Source organism: Meriones unguiculatus, chromosome 1 (assembly GCF_030254825.1).
Source record: "Meriones unguiculatus strain TT.TT164.6M chromosome 1, Bangor_MerUng_6.1, whole genome shotgun sequence".
In the NCBI taxonomy this organism is placed as follows: domain Eukaryota; kingdom Metazoa; phylum Chordata; class Mammalia; order Rodentia; family Muridae; genus Meriones; species Meriones unguiculatus.
Genome location: NC_083349.1, coordinates 179,804,882 through 179,828,079, shown reverse-complemented (window position 1 = coordinate 179,828,079; position 23,198 = coordinate 179,804,882). Strand labels below are relative to the sequence as shown.

At 46.9% G+C, this 23,198-nt stretch overlaps 2 protein-coding genes across 5 annotated transcripts in view; one reads left to right on the top strand and one right to left on the bottom strand.

The window, feature by feature from the left end:
• Cbl (Cbl proto-oncogene) overlaps window positions 1–17,861 on the top strand; it is a 90,434-nt gene extending 72,573 nt beyond the window's left edge. The window contains exons 13-16 of one of the 2 annotated variants that reach the window (XM_021659386.2): window positions 2,308–2,448; window positions 2,783–2,880; window positions 3,684–3,863; window positions 4,940–17,861. In XM_021659386.2, coding sequence (XP_021515061.1) covers window positions 2,308–2,448; window positions 2,783–2,880; window positions 3,684–3,863; window positions 4,940–5,232 — 712 coding nt within the window. In that variant the 3' untranslated portion in view covers window positions 5,233–17,861. Of the gene's footprint in view, window positions 1–2,307; window positions 2,449–2,782; window positions 2,881–3,683; window positions 3,876–4,939 lie in introns of both variants that reach the window. The other variant, XM_060372269.1, reaches the window with a different exon arrangement.
• Mcam (melanoma cell adhesion molecule) lies at window positions 15,227–23,194 on the bottom strand. 3 transcript variants are annotated; one of them, XM_021659390.2, is made up of 16 exons: window positions 23,073–23,194; window positions 21,238–21,368; window positions 20,944–21,151; window positions 20,784–20,854; window positions 20,601–20,688; window positions 18,947–19,126; window positions 18,706–18,827; window positions 18,426–18,588; window positions 18,225–18,343; window positions 18,008–18,149; window positions 17,739–17,860; window positions 17,494–17,635; window positions 17,295–17,390; window positions 17,005–17,152; window positions 16,609–16,726; window positions 15,227–16,192 (listed from the first exon to the last, which is right to left on the bottom strand). In XM_021659390.2, exons 1-16 carry the CDS (start codon window positions 23,137–23,139, stop codon window positions 16,163–16,165), a joined length of 1,947 nt encoding a protein of 648 aa, XP_021515065.1. In that variant the 5' UTR covers window positions 23,140–23,194; the 3' UTR covers window positions 15,227–16,162. The 3 variants fall into 3 exon arrangements, with proteins under 3 accessions (XP_021515065.1, XP_021515066.1, XP_060228258.1); XM_021659391.2 differs by lacking the exon at window positions 16,609–16,726; XM_060372275.1 differs by lacking the exon at window positions 17,295–17,390.
• Window positions 23,195–23,198: the final 4 nt, after the last annotated feature.

Here is a 23,198-nt window from a genome sequence, read left to right as displayed (position 1 = left end):
GTCTTAAAAAAACAGACAAAAACAAGCAGAGGCAAGCAGGTCCCTGTGAGTTGGAGGCCAGCCTGGTCTACAGAGCGAATGCAGGACAGCCAGGGCTACACAAAGAAACCCAGTCTTGAAAAACAAAACAGGACAAAAACAAAACAAAACAAACCAAAACCCCAGACAAACCGCCATTTATTATCAACAAAAGGCTGGGATGTTAAGTGTTTTTTGTTTTGTTTGTTTTGTTTCTTTAAAGACTCATCTTATTTGCTTATTTATTCATTATTCATTCATTCATCCGTTTGTTTGTTTAGTTAATTAATTCATTCATTCATTGTAGGTGAGTACATACCAGAAGGGATACCAGATCCCATCATAGCTGGGTATGAGCTATCATGTGTTTGGTGGAAATTGAACTCAGGACCTCTGGAAGAGCAGATAGTGCTCTTAACTGCTGAGCCATCTCTCCAGTCCAGGATGGAGAGAACAAGTAAAACTCAGTAACAAGTAAACTCAGAACAAGTAACTGGGGTGCCGATTAACAAACCAGACCTGGCCTCCAGATTATCCCAGCATCCCTCAGTTCCTGCCTGTTACAGGATATGGCTGTCATAACCCTCCCTCTACCCTGAACTTTCCAGGCCAGGGGCTTGGCTGCCCTTTACCCATAGGCTCTTCTGTATACAATCCAGACATTTTGTTTACCTGCCTTCCTGTTACTTTTTTTGTACTTTTGGCCTCCAAGCTGCTCAACTTAGTTCCCCTCTCTCTTTTTCCCTCCCCCTCTCTGCACATGGATCAGGGATGACTGCTCTGGACTATGCCAGATGTGTTTGCATCTGGCTATGCTTTCCCACATATCTATAATAAACATTCTTCTCCACCATAAAAACAAACAACAATAACCAAAAAAAACAAAATCAAAACAGACAAACGCCAGCCTGATCTACAGAGATAGTTCTAGGGCAGTGGAGGCTACACAGAGAAACACTGTCTCAAAAAACCAAACAAACACTTAAGAACTAAAATGTGTACTGCTTTTTTTTTTTTTTTTTTTTAGATTTATTTATTTATTTTATGTATGTAAGTGCTCTATATGCATGTACACCTACATGCCAGAAGGGGGCATCAGATCACGTTATAGATGGTTGTCAGCCACCATATGGTTTCTGGGAATTGAACTCAGGACCTCTGCAAGAGCAGCCAGTGCTCTTAACTGCTGAGCCATCTCTCCAGCCACATGTATTGCTTTTATAATCAGGAAAACATTATGCAAATACAGGGAGAAAAATAAATGCAAGTGTATCTGTTAATATTTAAAATATGCAAAAAAAAAAAAAAAAGTAAAAAAGGAAAGAAAGATTATTCCAGGAAGCATAAGGCAGGGTGGGTGATTTTTTTCATAGTTGGTATTTTATCTTAGTTTCCTTTCATAAGATGAGAAAGCAGAAGTTTTTTGTTTTTAAGCATTTTATTTTATTTTATGTGGATGGCTCTTCTGCCTAAATAGATGCCTGAGCACCCAGGCAATGCCTATAGTGATACCCCAGAAGATGCCCTCAAATCCCCTAGAAATGGAGTTCCAGATGGTTGTGAGCTGTTGTGTGTATGCTGGGAATTGAGCCGCAGTCCTCTGGAAGAGCGGCCAGTGCTCTTAACTTTAACCACTGAGCTATCTCTTCATCCCCTGAAGAAAGCTGAGGAAGAATTACATAATATGTGCTGCAACATGTAACAGCAAAATCTCTGAAGTAGGGGCACAGGAATGTGATTCCACAGTGTAGCATGTGGAAGGTCCCGTGTTCCTTGCACTGCTTTCCCCCAAAAAATGCACCAAGAGTCAGAAGTCTAGGATCTAAACCAGGATGGTAATGAGCAGGTTATTTTTTTTATCTCTTTATTTTAGTTTTTTTTTTGGTAGGAAATATTGAAGAGAAAAAGCAATTAAACTTTTGACAAACTATATACTACCATAGGTAGGTTTTGTATTGGGATTTGCTACATGTTAGATTTGCTATTCTGTTAGAAAGCCACCTAGTGTTCCCTTTTTAATGGTCTGTAAAGAAAAAAAATGCTAACAGGAGCACCAACAAAACTTGCTTGTGAGGGTAACAACTACTTATTCCATTTTAACATTTGGATCAGCTGAAAGTAGGATTTGTAGCTGGTGCATGCTTTCTTCAATACTTGATTTGATCAGTGGAAATGGTAGTACCCTAGGTGCTATTTATTTTGTTTTGTCAAATTGAGTTGTATCAGTTCTAAATCATTTCATACTTGTATGTTTTCCAACTTAATTCTTTTTTTTTAAAACTCTTCTAGGCCTCTTCCTGTGCCAAAACTGCCAGCTGGGGAGCAAGGGGAAAGTGAAGAAGACACAGAGTATATGACTCCCACATCTAGGCCTGTTGGGGTTCAGAAGCCAGAGCCCAAATGGCCGTTAGAGGCAGCTCCGAGTTCACGGTATGCTCACAACAACCCGATTTGGAGCTAAGTATTTTTACTCAGATAATTCACTTAGTGTCTTTCGCCTGCTTGCTTACTTACTGTGCATACCATTGCATTGTCAGAAGTAAAGCAGAAAGAGAAGTCTGGACCCCAGTGTTTAGGTCTAATATAGATAGGAAGTGGCACAGTGACCTCCAGAACATGTACATCTTAGCTGGAATTTATTAGTGGTCCAAAGAGAATGTGTTGTTTTGAAAGAATTAGGACAGTTAGAAACAGGTTAGTCTTCTTAAATTTGCAAATAACAGAATTTTGTTTGTCAAGACCATTGTACCTCTTTGTGGTTCAGAGCGTGTGACTGTGACCAGCAGATTGACAGCTGCACATATGAAGCAATGTACAACATTCAGTCCCAGGCACTATCTGTGACGGAAAACAGCACCTTTGGTGAGTAGCTTGTGTTCTACTTAAAAATTGATGTGCCTTGTATACCTTGTATGGTAGCACCCATCTGTAATTTCAATACTTGGGACTCTTAATGCAAAAGGATTGCAAGTTGGAGGTCAGTCTAGCCTACATAGCTAAGACCCTGTCTTGAGAATAAAAAGAAAAGGAAACCATAAGTTTGCTCTGTAACATTTGATTGAGATAGCTTAAGCTAAGGAGAAAGTCATTCTCAGTATTCAGTATTCTTAGTACTCTTTTGGTACTGGACAAGATGGGCCGCACTTTTCTTTTTATTTTCTTTTCAGACACTAGTTCCTGTTTTTCCTCCTCCCAGGGCCTGGGAGCATCTGTTATATGGCCTGGATCTCAGTATTAGCAGCTCTCTTTTAGTCCCATTACATTGATAAAATTCTTTTGTGTGTGGGTGGTAAATACTCAATTCCCATGTTAGGCAGCTTACCAAGGGGAAAGTTCAAGAAGCCTTCACACAGTCCTTTGGCTGATCTTCTGAGGCGAGATGCAGATAGGCTCTAAAATAGCACTTGAGTCTCTGGCATCAGTAGCTATCAACCTTAGCAAGAATGACTATTGACATGTTCAACAAGAGAGCTGGTGTAGGTTTTATTTTATCTCTATCCGCAAGACAACAAATGGCATTTGGCGCACAGTAGACATTTAAGTAACCGTCGAATAAAATAAATGGTTTTGTGCAGGTGTGGATGAACGGATGCCTCTGGATTGAAGTGTATTAGAAAATGAACTAAGACAGCAGAGGACAGTTACTTACACCAACTTTCTTCCAGGGGAAGGGAATCTGGCTACAATCCATACCAGTACTGGCCCTGAGGAACCAGAAAATGAGGATGATGGGTATGACGTGCCTAAGCCACCTGTGCCAGCTGTACTGGCCCGCCGGACCCTGTCTGACATCTCCAATGCTAGCTCCTCCTTTGGCTGGTTGTCTCTGGATGGTGATCCCACAAGTGAGTCTCCAGGTGACCTTGGCTTGTTCTGGATTGCTGTCTGGCCTTTGGTTTATAACTGAAAGTTGTCACCTCCTCTGGTGGCAGTAAGTCAGTGAGTAGAAGTAGTGGACTGTGCACTGATTCTAACTGTTGGAAAGCTGGTGCTAGGTTCCACATCAGGAACTGAAACTTTGAAGGTGGTGCTTAAACCACAGCTCCTCCTATTGAGGAGGGCAGGGCTTCTAGGCCTTCAGAGTATGCGAGTATGCATGTAATGCTGAGAATTAGGCTTGATGGAAGTGATGCTGTGTTCCTTTTTTTTTTTTTTTTTTTCCCTAAGCCCTGTCCCACTGGGAAGAAGTGTGCTGACCTCAAATACACATTTTTATGGGCCTGGGCCACCCCACATTGGTCTCTAGTATCCAGGACTGCTCTCGTATCTGTGGCCACCTGATAGTGCAGCGGCCAGAATAACTGTCATTTTGGAAATTGAAGACAACTTTCAGAACAGCTGATGGAAAATAGCTACCTTCTAGTTGCTCATCTAGGTGGGATCCCCACCTCGCTCACTGCTTCCTCTCTGCAGTTGGGCTCTGTCTCATTTGTAGAAGGAGTAGTTTAGTGAGTGTGTAAACTTTTTGCTAAATAAAACACACAGTGTAGGTGTTATATGCTTCTCAAAGCCACAATTACTGTTAACAGAATGGATGCACGGCATATTTAGAAGGTCCTTTACTCTGTGATCGGAGTCTAGATCTACAACCCATCTTTAAGTTGATGGTGTAGCTCAGCAGCAGAACACTAAACCTCGCATATGTGTAGCCCAGGGTTCAGTCCTAGCACTGCAGATAAAACCTAGACTGTGCCAGGCGTGGTAGCTTACAGTTGTAATCTCAGCACTCAGGAGACTGAAGCAGGAGCACAGCTGTGAGTTGGAGTTCAGTCTGGGCTATAAAGTGAGCCCCTGTTTCAGAACAAAAACCAGAACTCCACCCTTATGACAGAAGAGTACATTACAACACATTGTTACTGTTGCTGCCATTAAATGTCAGTTTCCCAAGATTTGCAAATATTTTCTTTCCTTTCTCTTTCAGACTTCAACGAAGGTTCCCAAGTTCCTGAGAGGCCCCCCAAACCATTCCCTCGGAGAATCAACTCTGAACGAAAAGCAAGTAGCTATCAACAAGGTGCAGGTGCCACTGCTAACCCTGTTGCCACTGCAGCCTCGTCGCAGCTCTCCAGTGAGATTGAGCGCCTCATGAGTCAGGGCTACTCCTACCAGGACATTCAGAAAGCTTTGCTCATTGCCCACAACAACATTGAGATGGCCAAAAACATCCTCCGGGAATTTGTTTCTATTTCTTCTCCTGCCCATGTAGCCACCTAGCACATCTCTCCCTGCCATGGCTTCAGAGGACCCATGAGCCGGGCTCTTACTCAAGGAACACCTAGGAAAGCAGTGGCTTCTTTTGGGACGTCACAGTGAGGTCCTGCCTTTTATGTGGGTATCGACACATGGTTCCAAGATTTCAAAGCAGCGAAATGAAAATGGAGCAGCTAGTGTGTTTCATTGTTGTATTAGTCTTCAGAGTGTTTTTGTAGTTCTTCAGTCCCCATTAGGAGAGAGTGAATTTTTATACAATGGTAACCTACCCCGGGAACAGTGCAGAAAGCAGTAGAAGTGCTGTGCTGTGGCCCTAGTTAAGGACTTAAGATTTTCCTGTTAAGGGTCTGTGTGTCTGTGTGTCTGTGTGTCCTGTCATTATAAGATTATTATCCTGCTGTGTGTAAATCCAAGCAGGGAGTTAGCACAAGAGCTTCAGGAAGGAATCTCTGAAGACTCCCATCTACTGTGGTATTGCACCTAGCCCTGCTGGATGTTACAACCTCAACCCTCCCCTTTGGCTTAGATTATCATATGCTTAGCTGCATTTTATACTGTTAGAATACCCGCTGTCCTTTCACCTGGAAACTCCTTACTCCACTTCCTCCTCAGTGATGTTCTGTACACTTGCTGTGACCAGTCTCGCTGAAGCCAAGCAGCTTATAGGATGTTTTTCCTTCCTCATGTGTGATGGTGTTGGTTGGTTTGGTAGAATAGGTGGGAAGGAAAATGCTATTCTGTGGTTACAGTTAACACTGGTCACTCCAAAGTGCTGTTTCTATAGGAATGTTGAATTTGTTTAAAAAAAAAAAGAAAGAAAGATGTTTGAATTCCCTTAATTACCTAATGACTGGTTTGAGATAGAGGCCTTCATATACATTCCGTGTCCTCCCCAGGAAAGTCTGTGGGAGTCTGTTGCCTTGATGCCAGGTATGTTTTTCTGATGTAGATCATGAGTCTTTCTACCTAACAGGAGCAGAACATTTGTTTCCAGGGTGGCTTTCCAGCCCAGATACCATGAAGCTTTTAGGAAGCTTCAGTCACATGCTATTTAGATTTACAAAATAAACAGTAAGGACCTATCTGCTCAGTCTTTCTTGCCAGTGCTTAATTTCAGTTTAGGGATTTTTTTTCCCTTGAGCAGGAGCCAGGTTAACCTTTCAGAAATTATCTCTTTCTCTACCCTCTAAGGAGTAGGGGTAACCCCAGTTACAGTACAGCATTTGCTGATGACTAACACCTTTCCTGCACTGGTGCAGCCAGTGACTTGGGTCTCATGTGCCTAGTGCTTCGGGAATGGTTTCTCTTTCTCTTTCCTTGCCTTTTTATTGGTTCCTAGATATAATCACTGCATTATACATAGTATTTAGACATCATTCATTGAAATCCTTTAGTCAAAGATAATTTGGGTCAATGTAGCAGTTTGTATATGTACAGGTTCTAGATCAAGAAGATCTAGAGTCAGTTTGGAGACCTGTTTCTCAGTCCCTGTATAGTGACCCCTTGGGTTCAGTTAGTTCTTTGACTAGAGTCTTGCTGAGTTCTCTGGCAGCATTGCCCTTTGTCCTGTCGCATGCAAACTGGCTTTCACATGAATCTACTCTGCTTTTTTAAAATTCAGGCAGAAATGACCCACCAAGAATCTGCTTTCTTTCCAGTCTTAACATCTTTGCAACTAAAATCTTTTGAAGTCTTCTTTTAGTTTCTAAATGCTTCAAGGTCTGGGTTTTATCCTCTTGCCTCAGAACTGTTTCTGTTCCCAAAGCAGACACTACAGTACTTTATATTGACTCTCCATGGTTACACAGTGTCTTCTTTACATAGCAGCGAGTAGGAAACAATAGCTTATCATTCACCTCAAGAAGCTTGTGACATCCATTTTGTGTTTATTTGAATATTGAAAGCCTAAGCCAAGCTTGGTGGCATGTGCCTGTAATCTCAGCAATTGGGAGATGGTGGCAAGATGATCTGAAGTTCAGTGCCAGCTCAAAGCTACTCAGAACCTGTCTCAAAACAACAGGGGTTGAAGCGATGGCTACCTCTTCAGTTAAGAGCAGCTGTTCCTGCAGCAGACCCATCTCTGGTTCCTGGTACCCACCTGCAAGTTTAAGATTTATAGCAGCTCACAACGATCTGTAACTCCAGTTCCAGAGGTATCTGATGCCGTCTTCTGACCTCTGTGGGCACCAGGCACACACATGATATGCATACATATGCATACATATTTATTTCATACATGTGAAATAAATAAATGTAAAAAAACAAAAACAAAAAATCCTTGACAAAGAACTAGTGAAGGGCTACAGGCCCCAGTCTGTCCATATTGGAGTGTTTCTTTCCTTGTAGATATTACCCACAATCTAAGGTCAGTCAAGAAAACAACGCATTGGCTACATAAGTTTGCCTTTTTTGAGTATCCAAGTCTTCTGTGGAGGGCTAAGGATATAGCTCAGTTGGTAGCGTGCTTGTTTAGCATTCACAAAGCCATGATCCAGTCCCCACACTGCACAGAACAGGGCTGAGGCACACCTTTGGTCCCTAGCACTCAGGGTGTGGAGGTAGAGTGTTAGAAACTCAAGGCCATTATTACCTACATAGCAGCTTTGAAGCTAGCCTGGGCTACATGGAACTCTGCCTTCAAAAGAAAACAAAAGCCAAATCTGCAGAGATTACTATCCATACTACCTATGGAAATGACAGTTTTGTCCTGCCCTATGCTGAGCACCCATGTGAGCTCTGAAATGGGCGTGGGTAAGCGTAGGTGGTTTAGTCCCTATGCTGGACAGGCACATTTTTGATTGACTTGGGTATTGGTTTATCATATGTATATCTACAATCATTAAGGTTTAAGACCATTGTGTGTAGGCCTTTTCTGTACTGGGGGCATGCTGGGGGCCTGTGCTTGATAATTAGGTAGCCTTAGGGAGCTTCATGCCAGTCATTTTGAAGATAGTCTCCAAATTTGAATTTCTTTTTGTTTGAAGGCACCAATAACCTATTTGCCATTTTCTACTTGTATGGCAAATTTTAATTCCTTGGCTTTTCGTCTGAGTTTACCTACAGTTGCCCTTTCATAAACAGGCTTTATTTGAGTTTTGCTATTTTTGGCAAGCCCATCCCTTTTCCCTGCTCTGTGTTGCAGTTAGGAAAATCACTTTAACATCTTCCTTTTTCTCAACTTCGTTAGGCTATTTTATTCAACACAGGCCTTGCTCTCTCTGTGTCTTCGTGGATTGCTTTACATGCCATCTCATTGATGGGTCACTATCTTCCCAGGGTGCCAGGCAAGACTTTTCTAGTCCAGTCCTAGACCTGGCACTCTTTTAGCTGCCCCCTCCATTGTCCTTGTAAAATGAAAAGTTCCTAAAACAGTTTTAAAAACCTGTGGGTTCTGAAGTATTCCTCCTCCTAGTTAACAGACTGGACAGGTCATCATCTCAGCTTTTGCATGTTAATATTTATTTAAGCAGCAAATTGACCCTGTCAGGCTGTTCTTATCCCCCTCTTCCTCCTCCCAGCCCCACCTTGCAGACTCTGCCATTTTGTCTTTCAACTTCAATTCTCAGACATACCTCTCACTGTACCATGGTGTGACAGTAGTACTGGCATTGTTCAGCTGTGCTGTGGGTTTGTTTGTTTGTTTGTTTCCCCAATTGTCTGGGATGGATAGGAGTCACTATTCTATTTCCTCTGTAGGAAAGTAAAATGTGTTTTATGGTCCAAGTAGCAAACTTACAAGTTAATTTTTGTAACACAACTTACTTGCAGACCAAACCAGGGACAAGCTGTGTATTTTTTCTGTGGCCCCATTAACAGGATATCTTTCTGTGATGATCAGCAATGGTGATATCACAGAGTGTTCTCCTACCTCACATCATGAGAAGCAGAAGGCCACTGGCCTTCTCAGGCCTTCCTTCTGTTGGCCTTTCTGACTCTGGAATGATCACTCCACTGAATAGAGTATTCTATCCATTGTCCTGGCTACAAGCACCTGGTCATTTCTGCAAACATTTGAGTGATTACTCTGTGTCAGAAGTGCTGGCTGTATGTGCTTCCCGGCCACCTCGTGGCGGTTTACTGCTGTTGAGAACTTAAGCAGGGCCGTCCTTGACTCTTTTTTCATTTGACTGTGCACATGTTTATTCACAGCTCTTTTATGTAGACTTACCTTTCCTTACAGAGTTCTCTACCCAAGACATTTCCATTAACCCCTGTTGGCTTCTTGTAGCTTTGATAATATTTGGAAGATTCTGTTGTGTATACCTCATTGCTACAGATTTTAGTAGCATCTCTTCAGTGAGTGGAGGGCTCACTGACTGAGAGTTGCACAGTAGAGCACTAAATGTTTAAGCAAAGCTTTTGCTGCAGTCCATTCTAGTGCCTTCTTTATCTTTTTACTGAGCTGCTTCTTTCCTCAGTCCTCCTCGTTGGAAAGGTTTTGTTTTTTCCCCTTCTGGGACTGTTACTATCTCCCATACAATTTGGAGTTTCTTTTTCTATTCTCCAGTAATCTTTGTGTGTGTGTGTCCCCACCCATTACACTTCAACAGTCTTTGTAGCTAATTCTGTCTTAGAAAGGGCAAAAGGATTGGATGGAAAGGGTGCTCTTATAGGAGCCGGTCAGGATCTGAGACTGGACTCTGTCCACTCAGCCTTCCCAGAGCAGGCAGCTTATTAACAGTACCAGAACCTCCCTGTCATCTGGCACTTGAAGCTTCAAACTTCAACAAAAGCACTCTAGCACTACACAAAGCATCTGGATGCAACTTTGATCTCAGTCCACACACATGGGCAGTTCTCTCTCTCTCTCTCTCTCTCTCTCTCTCTCTCTCTCTCTCTCTGCAGGATTTCCCTGTATAACAGAGCCTTGGCTGTCCAGGACTTGCTTGGTAGAACAGGCTGACCTTGAACTCACAGAGATCCACCTGCCTCTGCCTCCGGAATGCTCAAATTAAAGGTGTGTGGCAGCGAGACCAGCTTGGGTAGTCCTTTTGTTGGAATGCACAAAGTCATTTAATGCATGGAAGACTTGGTTCTTGTATATTAGTGGCCTAGAAAACTTTAGGCTTAGTTCCTTCTCCTCCTGCTTGACAGCATATTGGTATACATGACTCCAAAATAGGTATCCAAGTCCTTGAGTTCATGTGATCTTCTTATAATGAGTACAATTCTTTAGAAGAACTCAATAATTCCTGGAAAGAACAGGAGAAAGTTAAAACCTGTATACTGATTCCATGGCCAGACTGGACATTCTGAGGGGGTCTGTGCTGGGCCTATATCTCCTGAGGCCATCTGTGCACCAAGCTGGACATCATGTAGGAAGCCTGTCTTTTCACCTCTTGGGAGGTGGAAGTAGGAGAATTAGGAATTTCAGGTCAGTCTTGGTACGCTGCGAACTGAAGACCAGACTGGACTCTGTGAGTCTCTTGCCTGTTCATGGAGAATATTTTCTCTTCTTTATTTCTAGCAACAGGGAAAGCAGCAACATTGCTTGGTGCATGGGTGGAGGTGCTCTCTTTAAATGCAAATTACTGATGGAGTAGTTTCACTGAAACTACTTTTGGCTCTTCCACTGTAGTTCCCAATAAGTCTGATAGTTTGAAGGTACAGTCTTTTATGGTGGGAAAGTCGTGGAGGCAAGAACATGAGGTAACTGGCCACATTGTACCTACAGTCAAGGAGCAGAGACAGTAATGCTTAGGTTGTTTATTTATTTATTTTTTTTTTCTAAATTAAAACTGTTGTCTAATCAGGTCTAGAAGGGCTTCAGCGTTGACTTGCCCTTGTATTGCTGGCATTTCTTTTCTCGTGGCTTCTGTGTCCTCCCCTGTTGCTCTAAAGGCATCCTGTATGCCCTCTTTGTCAGCTCTGCTCATCCCTCTTCCCTTCTTTGGTGGTCTGTTCACACCCTCTCAACCTCAGAGCCAGTGAGTCTTGATAAACTTTCCTTGTTTGACTTGTCCTTGAATGTACCATCAAGTTTCCTCTTGTGAGAGTTTGCAACCTTGCACAGGTTTGGGTAATGAACTAGTCCAAGACGCTCATGACCTTCAAGCTTAAGAGCCTTTGCATAAGGGAACATAGCTTCTCCATGCCTAGTCTTGAGTTCTGCTTCTCCTTGGTGGAATACCTTTATTTCTGCGCCAACTCCTGGTAGAAGTGAACCATGTAGTCCTTCATCGATAAAGTTTGAAATGGTTAGGTAGATTGTCATCTCCGCATTTGCAGCAAGACGAAGGTGGCCTATGAAGGCTTGCAGTCTCGCTGGCACCTTCCTCTATGTCAGAAATCACCTTTTGAAGGAGAGTGTCCAAGTCATTTGTGGCTAACCAAACTGCTGCACCTTTGAGATCAATGGTTGTATCAAGTTCAATGCTTGGTAGAGTTGAGCCTTAGAAGACAGTTACATACATGGCATTGAACTTTTGGTGACTTGAGTTGTTGCCTGTTGGGACTTGCAGACTGAATGATACATAAATCCAAGTTTTGACAATTGTGTTCATAAGAGTTGCTGTCTCTCTGACTTCTTCATTTACCCAAGGCATGCGCTTGCCGTCTTGGGTAGCCTCTCCAGCCCTGTCTCCATGAATGAGAGGGAGAAAGACCTTCTTTCCAATGACATACGAATCTGGAAAGACAGCAAGAAGATGGCAACAAGGCAATGAAATAGCTCCTCTGAGTGTTTTGGAGTTTATGGCCCCTGGAACACACAGGTTTATTATAGCTGCCTTGACAACAATGTTTGGTGGTGGTAATGCAATTCTGTCATCCTGCGATGGTGCCAACTTGACTGCGGGGGCAGTTGTGAATGTCTTGCGATAGGTGGAGGAGCTGATCTCCATGATCTCCTACCCACTATTCATCCTAAGTACCCTTGGACGCTTAGTCCTTAGGCTGTGTTCTTAAAGAATGTACTCAGCAAGAATATCGATTAGAGGGTCCATCCCCCGCCTGGGCCTTGCAGGGAGAACAGAGAAATTATGGTGACCTGGGAGCTTCTTAGAAGAGATAAGCAAAGGGACGTTCATGTTAGAAGCACAGTTGCTGCCCTGCTATTTATCTGGGAGGTTGAGGAGATCCCTATTTTTAACCTACTCAGAGCCACTATCATCTTTGCTGCTTCATTTTTTATTTTTCTTCTCCTTAGGAGTCTTGGCACCCGAGATTGCTTTCCTCACTCTTGAGGCCACTCTGCGCTGTTTTCGGTGGTATTTCTTAGCCTTCATTCAACCTCAGCTCTTCTTTAATATTACTTAGAGTGCATATCATGGCTTCCACTGTAGCTCCTACCTTTAGGCTTGGCTCTCTTCTCGTTTTAGTGCTGAATACTGTTCATTCTGTGGTCTCTTGACCTGGCTCCTGCATCCCCATCCTCCTCTTTGTTTGTCCTCCTGTGAGGGAGCCTGCAGTAATGCTCTTAGCTTTGCTTTCCTAGGCACCACTGGGACATTTACCAGAATACAGATACTTTCAGTGTCAAATAGAGCTTGTTCTGTGCACGCCTTAGACAAGTTACCTGTATCTTCCTGTCTGGTTGCTTTCTCTCTAGTCCTGTAATAAGTGTGGTGGGTTTTTTGTTTTGTTTTTTAATATATATATTTTTTAAAGATCTGGGGAAGTAAAACTATGCTTCTGCTTGCCTAGATCTGTGGACTCTCATATTAGACCCTGTCCTGAGTTTTAAGGAATATCATACATACTATCCTGCTTTTAACTTCTAAATATTCAAGTCATTTGGTATACACAGAAGTAACCTACTAATCCAAAGATATTCATTGAGGCACATAAGAAGGGCAAAAGCAGGTTGTCAGATTTTACATTTGATGTCTATGCTAGGCTCCTGAATGAAGGAGCCAAGAGATGGTAGTGCCATGTGCCTTCACGGTGTCCCAGGAATTCTGGGTTGGTTGCAAGAGAAAATACCAGTATTTCTGGGTTCCAGTAAGTAGCACAAGAGTTGAGATAGAGAAACAGGGACAGGGAGAGCCCTGCACATTGTTTTGTACCTGATGTAGAGCACTATGGGGAAGGGTTAGCTGCTGACCAGCAGCTGCTTGGAGATCTTACAGCCTCTTCCCAGTTTTAATGCTTCAGAAAAATGTGGCTGACCACTCCTTGTGTTGTTCAGAGCCCAGGCTGAGTGCCAGCCTGAGTTCTACTAATCTGGCAGCTGAACAGGTCAGCAAGAGTTCTAATCACCTGGCCCTGCAGTCCTGATTCAGTCCCACAACGGAATGTGAGAGGCAGACCTCCACATTGCCTTGACATTTCCTTCCATGTACACCAGAATGGAGGCCAGAGAAGAGGATTGATCAATGAATGTTGTGTACACTGCCTCACCACATAGGCCCTGAAGTGGGCCTGTGTTGCTCCTTTTCCCCTACCTCTCACCCAGTAGTGGAGAGGGTGACCATGTTTTGGCTGTCTTTAAGTGGCAAGAGGATCCCAGGCCCTGTGCTCTCTCCCCTGCTCTCTGGGCTAATGAGCCCGCCCTGCAGTATGAACAAGAGGACGCCTCCTGACCTCCTCCTCAGCACCCATAAGTGGGAAGTGTGACCTCTGCTGAAACATGCTGGGCATGGCAGCTGTGAGGTACCTCCTACATCTGCTTTCTGGCTGTGGTGACTTGGGATTTTTAACCTTATATATCTTTTTCCTTTATTCAAAACAAAACAATTTTTAGCACACTGAAAAAAAAAAAAAAAAAAAAAAAAAAACGCCAAATGTTTTGTGCCTTTCTAAGGCAGCGCTGTACCCCAGGCTGCATCTTAGGACTTAATATGGAAATACCAGAGTCTGAGCTCCTCTGCCTTGAATATCTTTAACCCTAGAGTCTTGGGGACAAGATGTCTGGCTGGAGAGGTGGCACATAGGTGCCTGTGGTCTCCTTCTCTGCCATGAGGCTTCATTGGAAAAGAGCAGCATTGCATTCTTGCAGCACTTAGTTGGTTCCAGGCAGCAGTTAGTGTTCAGGCGACTACTCTGGATGTCCCCCTCCCCCTCCCCGATAACGGTGCCCTGCTGAGCAGAGCTGTAGGGTGGACTCTCCTGGGAAGAGGAGATGGTTCATTTGTTGTCTTTTTGTTTTGCTGGAGCTTGAGCCAGCTTCAACCTCCTGCCTCTCCTCAGACTTGGTTTTCCATTCATTTGAAGGCTTCAACCGTAATGCATTAAGTGACTGGTACCCTGAAGCCTGTCACTCATACCGTCAAGGTTTCAAACACAAGTTTTCTTACCCTCCCCTTTTCCCTCGTTCTTCCCTGCTTGTGGCTAACAAAGAATGGGGGATGGACGCAGTTCTTTTTAAGGTCCTCCTCATTCAAGATTTTCAAATTCTTGATTTGGGTGGGACAAGAGAGAACTTGTTATTATTTTCCCCAGAATAGAGTCCCAATTTGTATATCAGTGTTAAGAAAACAAAACATACACTTAAGTGAGATTCTCGTGGACTATTTTTAAAATGTCATTAATATAAAAAGATTTCTATTAGCAGTATTTAATCACTCCTATAAAGAGCAGAGGTAAATGCTCCTGCAGAGTAGCGGAGCTTAAGACTCTTTCTCGCAAGTCCATGTTGTTTTGCCTGTGTACTGATGTGTGCAGGTCTGTTATACTAATTAGAGGTCTGTTATACTAATGTTATTTATTAATTTTTTTCATTTCCATACAGTTAACTAAAGAGCTTTTTCAAGCACCCATGTCTGTAAAAAAATATTTTTAAATAAATTTTTTTTTTTTTGTTGTAGCACACTTGAGTTCTGTCTCATCTGGGGCCGGGGGCCAATACACAGGGCAGCTGTGAGACAGTGGTAGCCAGGCAGGTGAGAAGGATACCCAGGACAGGTGTAGCTGCCAGCTAGCCCCAGCAGCATGGTACACAGCTTGATGCTACAGAGGTACAGGGCAGTCTCCAGGAAACTGTCCCTTCTGTGAAGACAGTTGTGGGTCTGGAAACTCCAGGTCTGTTATCCATAGTGAATGGAAAAACACAGCATGCTTTTGGGACAATAATACTTTATTTTTCTAACACATAATATATAAAAGGAAACAATTTGCAAATTTACAGACAAAACCATATATATATATGTATGTACACACACACATACACTCACTCACTCACTCACTCACAGATGCAAGCATACCTCAAAAGCTCTTCCCAGGCCAGGTTTTCATCTCTTAAGTACCATTTTCCCACTTGGGCTCTCTTAGGATCTGGGCCCATAAGCTCACATAGCAAAATTTGGTACTAACATACCTATAAGCCTAACCTCCGTGAACAGTAGACCACCTCTCTATCCTGTCTCTTTTCTCTCGGTCACTGAGGGAATACAGGAAGCTCGGGCTCAGTAGCCTTCACTCAAAAACAAAAACAGAAAAAACAGTGCCCAGCTTCCTCACTCAGGGATGTGTCTGAAGGACTAACATCAGTTCCTGACTTCTGCCCGAAGGAAAAATGTTCCGAAAGAGACCCTGAATTAGTAGCAGGCAGGAAGGTACAAAAGCAGTACTACAGCTGCTTCCGGTGTGTGGGGTTCTCTCATGTGGCCTCCTGCCCAGGTCCTGTATCATGTGATAGAACTAGCATGAAGACAGCCTGTTGAAGGGAGAACAGCAACTCAGAGAAGCAAGCCCACACAGCTGATGGCAGGAGATGGATGTAGAACCACTGGCTGTGTAAGGGGAGAAGGAAAAAAAAAAACCTGGGACACAGGCCCCTTGGGATAAGCATCACTCAGCGGACACAAAAGAGGACTTGGTATTTAATCCAGGCCTACATGGCCAAGTGATATCCTCCAGGTGGCTCTGTCCCAGCTCTTAGCCCTCTGGACCTGGTCTGCAGTGGGGCTGCAGTGAGGATCTTCCCTACTGTCATTCTGGAGGCTTTTGCTTGGGGTGAAGACTGAGTGGGGATCCGGAAATATTGGTGAGTCAGCTATTGCCTCAGATCGATGTACTTCTCTCCCTGGAAATGAGTAGAGAGAAGTAACCAGAACACGGAGAGCCAGCAGGGGTCACAACCCTGAGCACCAAAAGGAGAGACTGAAGCAAAAGCTGATGGGTTTGCAACGTCCTTGAGGCAAGCAGCAGAAATGGGGGAAGGGGAAAAGAAAAGATAGAAGTCCCCCACCTATGTCTCTGTGCTGGGAAAGAGTCTTAGCAGAATGTAAGGTGGGGCTTTGCTCTCTGTTTCTCCAGGGTCCCTCCACTGTTTGCCCTATCCTGCCATCTGTCAGTAATGTTAGGGCAGGATGGGCCTGCTCCCCATTTCCAAGCAAGGATGAAGGACAGGAGTTAGTGTTCAGGAACAAGTACCATTAGCCCACTACCCCCAATTCCTGAAAGGGGGATCAGGCCCTGGCCTCAGGAACTGCCTCCTACCTGGTCTCCTGGAGCCCTCTTGTCACCGCTGCTGCCCTGAAGGAGAGCCATCTCTTCTGGGAGCTTATCTGACTTAACTTCAACTACAAATTCACTCTTACGAGGCGGGGGCATCGTGCTGGGAGGAGGGAGGTGAAAGGTTGGCAACTTGGGGACAAGGGAACGGGAAAGCCTTTTGGGATGGCTACTCTTTGGTGCTTTGGGGCCAGTCCAGAAAGGGAGAATTGGAGGAGAAGGTGTGGTTGATGGAAGCTGGGTAGTGGGTGGTAAAAAGGGGTCCATTTTCTGCTCTCAAGGACTAAGTGGGCCCTGGGTAGGCAAGGAATGTCCCTTATGAGGTAGCACGCTGGGCAGCCGAAAACAGGGAGGGAATGAGGGCCATTAAGCTTGGCTTACATCTCTTGTTTTCCTGAGTGTCCACATGGCAGTTTGCCCTTCTTGTAGAAGAAATAGAGGGCAGCACCCAGTATGGCAAGGACCAGGATGCACACGATCACAGCCACGATGACCACACCTTTGCTCTCTGGCTGTGGCAGCTTTTTCTCTGTCGAACAAAGACACTTCTAGTCTCTCCCTGCCCCCAGGCTTGCGACACTGCTGTTGCTGTCCCCACCCTATCCAGCCCAGGGTGACAGATAAGCTGTTAACCTTCCTCAACAGGGCACCCTGGCACAGGCCTGGCTTACCTGTGGAGGTGCTGTTGCCTCTGGCGTGAGGACTGACCGTGGAGGTGCTGAGGCCAGTGGTCTGGCTGAAGTCAGGTGTGAGGGTGGTTAAAGTGACTAGGAGGCAGAGGGATTGGGGGAGGGGCAGTTAGTAGAAGCTCACGTTAATGCCCATGCCTGGGCATGCCCCTGCCATCCTCTGCAGGGAGGCAGCTCTCACCCAGCTTCAGGACAAAGATGGTGGTATTTGAGCCCAGCGAGTTGGAGGCTGTACATTCTGCACCCATCTCTAGCAGCGATGGGGTCACAAGGACATTCAGGGTGCTCACTACTGTCTGTGGATCTGGGTTCCATTCAGTTGCCTAGAAGAAGAGGGGCAGCTCAGAGGGGAGGAGCCTCTCTGGCCACAGCCTCAAGGCCTAAGCAGGGATTAAGAAAATGGAAAGATAAATGGAGCCTGCTCACCGAGCCGTTGACATTCCAGGAGATGGTGGGCTGAGGATGTCCTGAGGCCTCACAAGACAGATTCAGCACTGCATTCTCTTGTACCCACACCTTCCTCTCCTTTAATGCCATCCATGGGGACCCTTGGGGGCGGGGAAGGGTTAGACCCCCCAAATAGCCTGCTCCCACTCCCCAGCACAGCTCCCAAGGGACAAGCTGGCTTTTTAGACCTCCAGCAGCTCAAAAGCAAGCAACACAGGGTGACCTGATCATTGTACAAAGGGCCTCACCAAAAATGCCCACGCTGACCAGCTGTGTACGATTCAAGCCAGGAACTCTGGGGACAGATGCCATGCAGAGATAGCGTCCCCCTGCTTCCCGTTTCAAGTTGTTTAGCTGGAGGATGGGCCCCTTTCCCAGCAGCTGGCCTGTCTAGAGGTGAGAGGTAGGTCAGGTGGTCTGAGGAGTAAGCTCTCATTGCCCACAGTCCCAAAGCCACATGGGTACCTTGTCTCTCAGCCACTCGAACTCAAGGTCCTGGTTGCTCTCTGCCTCACAGGTCAGTGTGAGGCTATCGCCTTCCTGGGCTTCAGGGGCGGTCGGAGTCACTCGAACACCAGATACATCTGCAGACACAGCAAAAGCGTCAGGCTGGGCAGGACAACAGTTCCTCTTTCCCCAGACGGAGCTTCCATCCTAGCGCCTCACAGTTCACTAGCAGTTCCTGGGGGTCACTCGACAGTATGGTTGTAGTTTCCAGGTCTAGGCTCTGACACTGGTAGAGCCCACTATGGTGCTTCTGTGCAGGCTCCAAGGATAGGATACCGTTTTCATCGGTGGTCTCCTCCTCCATCTCCCCAGTGCTGGAGTTCTGGGAGAGTACAGAAGGGTGAGGGTAGGCTGATAACCCTCCAGCTACTGTTTCCACCTCTTTGCTTGTACCCTTGTGCACCCTCCATGCACTCAGCACGGAGCCCTCTTTCTGTACCTGCTTGTTGATAGTGAAGTGGGGTTGAGGGTTGCCGTCAGTCTGACACCTGATCTTCACATGATCCCCTTCCTTCAGTGGTCCTACAGGTTCTACCTCCACCCACACTTTTTCTGCAGGGTCTGGGTGGGCAGAGCAGAGAAGGCTCTCAGTCCAAGTGGCCCCGGATTTGATGCACAGGGACTAGCAGGAGTTCCCACCGTGCCCTCCCCCTAAACCAGAGGAACAAGTCAATACTCACAGAAAACAGGGACAGTGACCTCTCTCGATTCCTTCATGCGGTTCCCACTGGGTAGCCGGTAGCTGAGTTCACAGTAAAACTGGGCGTCCTTGTCCTCCTTAACCAGCTGTGCATTCAGGACACTCTGCAAGGTGTACAGGCCGCTGGACTCCACAATCTGTGATGACTGGATGTGAACACCTAGGCAGAAGGAGGGAGGCAAGGGTTGGCCTCAGCATCCACTCATCCCACCCCTTCCACACCCCCACCCCCGGCTTCTCCTGGGGAATAGCAGGGAGATATCTAAAGAAGAAGCCCAAGACCAAATCCAGACTGGCAACCCTTCAACCCAGTACTGTTAGTGCTTGGTATCTACCCTGGAAAGACATTTACACCTTAGCACATATACAAGGGTGGTGCCAGGAACTCTCCAGGGCAAAGGAGAATGGCCTACTGGTAGAGCATGTTCTTAACATGTGTGTGGCCTTAGGTTCAATCCCCAGACTCCAAACAAAAGTCCCAAAGTAACAGAAAATGGAGACACTAAAGTGCTAACAGAAGAATGGTAATTCAGCCACATCATATTCAGTATGATGACAGGAAGCAAAGCAGGTCTATCTGAACAGCCTGGCCAGGGAAGGTTACATGAAGGGATGTGTGCCCGGCGTTCCCACTGAGGGCAAGGCTTCTCAGCCTCAGCACTGATGTTTTGGGGTAGAATTACTTCTTTGTGGTGGGGCCCATCCTGTGCCTTGTAGGATGTGCAGAGCTGGCGTTTTGACCTCGACCTATCAGATGCCAATAGCAGCCTCTGTGTTTGTGACAACCACTAATGCCCCCAGACTCTGCCAGGTATCCCCAGACTAGTGTGTGTGGAAAAACCACTGCTGATTAAGAGAATAAAACAGCACACGCCATGAGCCAGGAATGGCGATGCATTCATGGAATCCTGGTGCTTGGGTGACAGGCAAGAGGATCAGCAGTTAAAAGCCAGCCTGAGTTTCATAAGTTCCTGTCTTAAAATACCGTATACAAAACTCCACACAGCTGCAAATGTTTGTTTATGTGATAAACACAGAAATAAAAATGAAGGAAAACGGTTCACAGTAGAAGTCACTTTCAGGAGGAGTCTGGACCACAAAGGAATTCCTAGGGTTTTGGTTTGTTTGTTTGTTTGGTAGTCTAAATTTTTCTTTTAAAAAATTTTGTAGCCACGTGTGGTGGCACACGCCTTTGCTTCCAGTGGCTGGGAGGCAGTGGCAGATGGATCTCTGTGAGTCCCAGGCCAGCCTGGTCTGCAGAGCAAGTTCTAGAACAGCCAGAGCTACACAGAGAAACCCTGTCCAGAAAATTAAAAAAAAAAAAATCCCAAAATTTCTATGAGTTTTTTTATGTATATGAGCACCACATGCATGCCTTCTGCCCTTGGAGGTCAGAAGAAGGCATCAGATCCCCTGAATGTGGAGCTGTGGGTGGTTGTGAGCTATCACGTGGGTGTTGGGAACTGACCTGGGTCCTTTGCAAGAGCAACCAGTGCTCTTAACTGAGCCAGCTCTCCAGCCTACAATCTGTTCAGCATCACCTGTTAGGTTTTTTTGTTTGTTTGTTTCAGTAAAAGCTCTAAAAAAACATGCTAGATGGTCCTCCCGAGCCTCAGTGGTAAGGGGCTACTCACGGTTCTCCTCCTCTTGCAGGGGCCGACCGTTCTTGTACCAGATGACTTGAGGAATGGGGAACCCATTCCTCCCCACACAGGTAGCAACCTAAGGAGGACAGGATGGGAGTTTCCTTGCTTCTGACAACCCCCTCTGCCGAGGCTTAGCCCCTGTCCACTGTCACTTAACCTAGTGTATCTCACCTCCCTAAGCTCCTGCCTGTCCACATGGATGCCCACAGCATTGGCCTGGATGGTTGGCTCCTCTGGCGCTTCTACAACGGGAGGGAAATGAGCAGAGATGTGGAGACCCATCTTTACATGGTCTACACTATGCCAAAGGCAGGAATGAGGGGGCACTCACTGTAGACTTGAAGCTTAATGTAGTGATCCGGGAGCCTGGGTCGCTTGCTCTTACACAGGAAGGTTCGCTCATCATGGGGAGTGACTTGACTCAGGGCCAGAGTAGCTCCTGAACCCTGGAGGCTAAGGCGGTGCTCGTATTCTCCGGGTTCGCTCCGGCCCTGGCCCTGGCGCACACGGAAAATGAGCACCTGCTCCTCCCTGTGAATCTGAGGGCAAGGAGCAGAGAGATGAGCTACCTGCCCATGGGAGGTGCCTCCCCCCTGCTGCTGCCCTCCGAAGCCCAGGCACCCACCAAGAACCAGTCCACGTGGCTGAAGTTGCCTGAGGACTGGGAGGGGTTGCACCTCAGAAGGGCCGTGCTGCCCACTTCTGCCTCCACCAGGTCTGGTGTGTGTGCAGGCTGCTTTTCCTCTCCTGGCACACCTGGGGAAGGGGAGGGGCATGCCCAGACAGCTCTGTCAGCTCCAGCTGCTCTGTCCCCGATCCAGGCTCACTTCAGCTGTTCTACTCCAAGGGTCTGGAGAGGGCCCTTCCTCTCCTTACCCTCAACTTCACCTTGCCCACATCCCAGCCTGGGTCAGACCTCTCCCAGTGGAGTATGGACTGGAACACAGAGCGACTAGGTATCTCTTCGAAGAAGCTGGTTAGAGAGATAAGGGGAACATGGGCTCTGGGCCAAGAGGAAGGCCCCTTTGCTCCTGGGCCCCTTCCTAGGCCTGGTGAGCTCAGACTATGGGAATGCAAGGCATGTGCCAGGCTGGGGCACACAGGCTCCTTTGTGTTGCCCCCCCCCCAAAGACGTCACTATTCTACCCTCTGCCCCCAAATCCTCCAGAAGACACAGTGGACCAACTCTGGCGAGAAGTTACAATTCATACTCCCAAAGCGGCATGTCGAGAGACATTGCAATGTCATCTGTAGACCCCATCCAAGTATAGAGGGGTCAGGGTCTCCCCCAAGGGTCAGGTCAAAAAAACAGAGAATGGGCAGGAGTGACGTCAGTGGTGCCAGCATGCTGCCAGCCCTTTGAGAAGGTGATGTCACTGGACGCAAGCTGCCTGGACACTGGGATGCCTGGATTGTGTGGCTTCCAGACAGAAGGGAAGGTGGGGCACTCTTCTACCAAGAGCAGGGACTTTGGATCTCTTCTGAGAGCCAAAAGAGCGATGCATGAGGAGGTTAAGTTTGCTGTGCTGAGGCTGCCAAGCTGAGTTTAGCCCTTTCCCCAGAAATAAAGTCAGCCTGGGAGGCACTGGACTGGAGTACCCCAGGGACGAGGCTGGCACTGGGCATGAGGCCAGCGAAGAGGGTAATGCCCAGCCCTCCCCTTCCCCAGCCTGACCAGTGGCTGGGACGGAATAAGGAGCCAAGAATAACTAACATGCGACAGGCCCTGCAAAGGAAGCCCGGACCCAGGAGACCCTATCTACTTAAAGAAACGCTCCGGGCTCTCTCCACCTGACTCTTGTCTCCCGCATAAGCTGTTACACTGTACAACTTCCCCACTCATCGTCAGTCCCCTGTGATCCAAACAAACCCGGAGGCATAGGAGACCCACACCACCCGCTGCCCTTGCCAACGCCCAGCCCCAGCAGGAGCTGCCTCCTCCTTCGCTCACCTCCAAGCTGGCAAGAGGCCCAGGCAGAGAGGGAGGGGTCGGCGGCCCCCTCCAGCAAGGGAAACTGCCTTTTCCAGCAACAGGCGGGCGCGGGCTGCACGGGGTTGGGGATGCGCCCCAGCAGCGCCTCGCTACCCGGCTCCAGCTGCCGGCACCAAGAGCGAGCACCTGCGGGTGGCCAGCCCTAGCGTCCTGCGAAAACTCGGCCCCACCCCTTCCCGCTCGTCGCTGAAACCTCTCCGCCGAGTCCGTTCCCAGAATACTCTAGAACCTAAGCTGCAAACCCGCTGCAAAGAAGTTGAACGCTCGCGGAGCGCCTGGGAATGGGGACTCTGGCAAGGAGGAGCTCCCGCTGGAGTACAGAGTCCTGACTGCCTTGCTGCCAGTCCTCATCTCCCGGCACGCTCCGGCTCCGTCGAAGACATCCCCCAACTCCCAACTCCTGGGACCAGCGGGGTGCGGGTCGAACCCCCCCCCAACGCCCCCTCTCCCCAACACAAAGAACTCACCCGTGGCGTGGCGACAGCAGTAGCAGGCGGCGAGCAAGAAGGCGCAGACCAGCCTGGGCAGCCCCATGCTTCCCCGACGGAGGGCTAGAGCCAAGTGAGGAGCTCGACGCTGTCGGGGGCTGACGT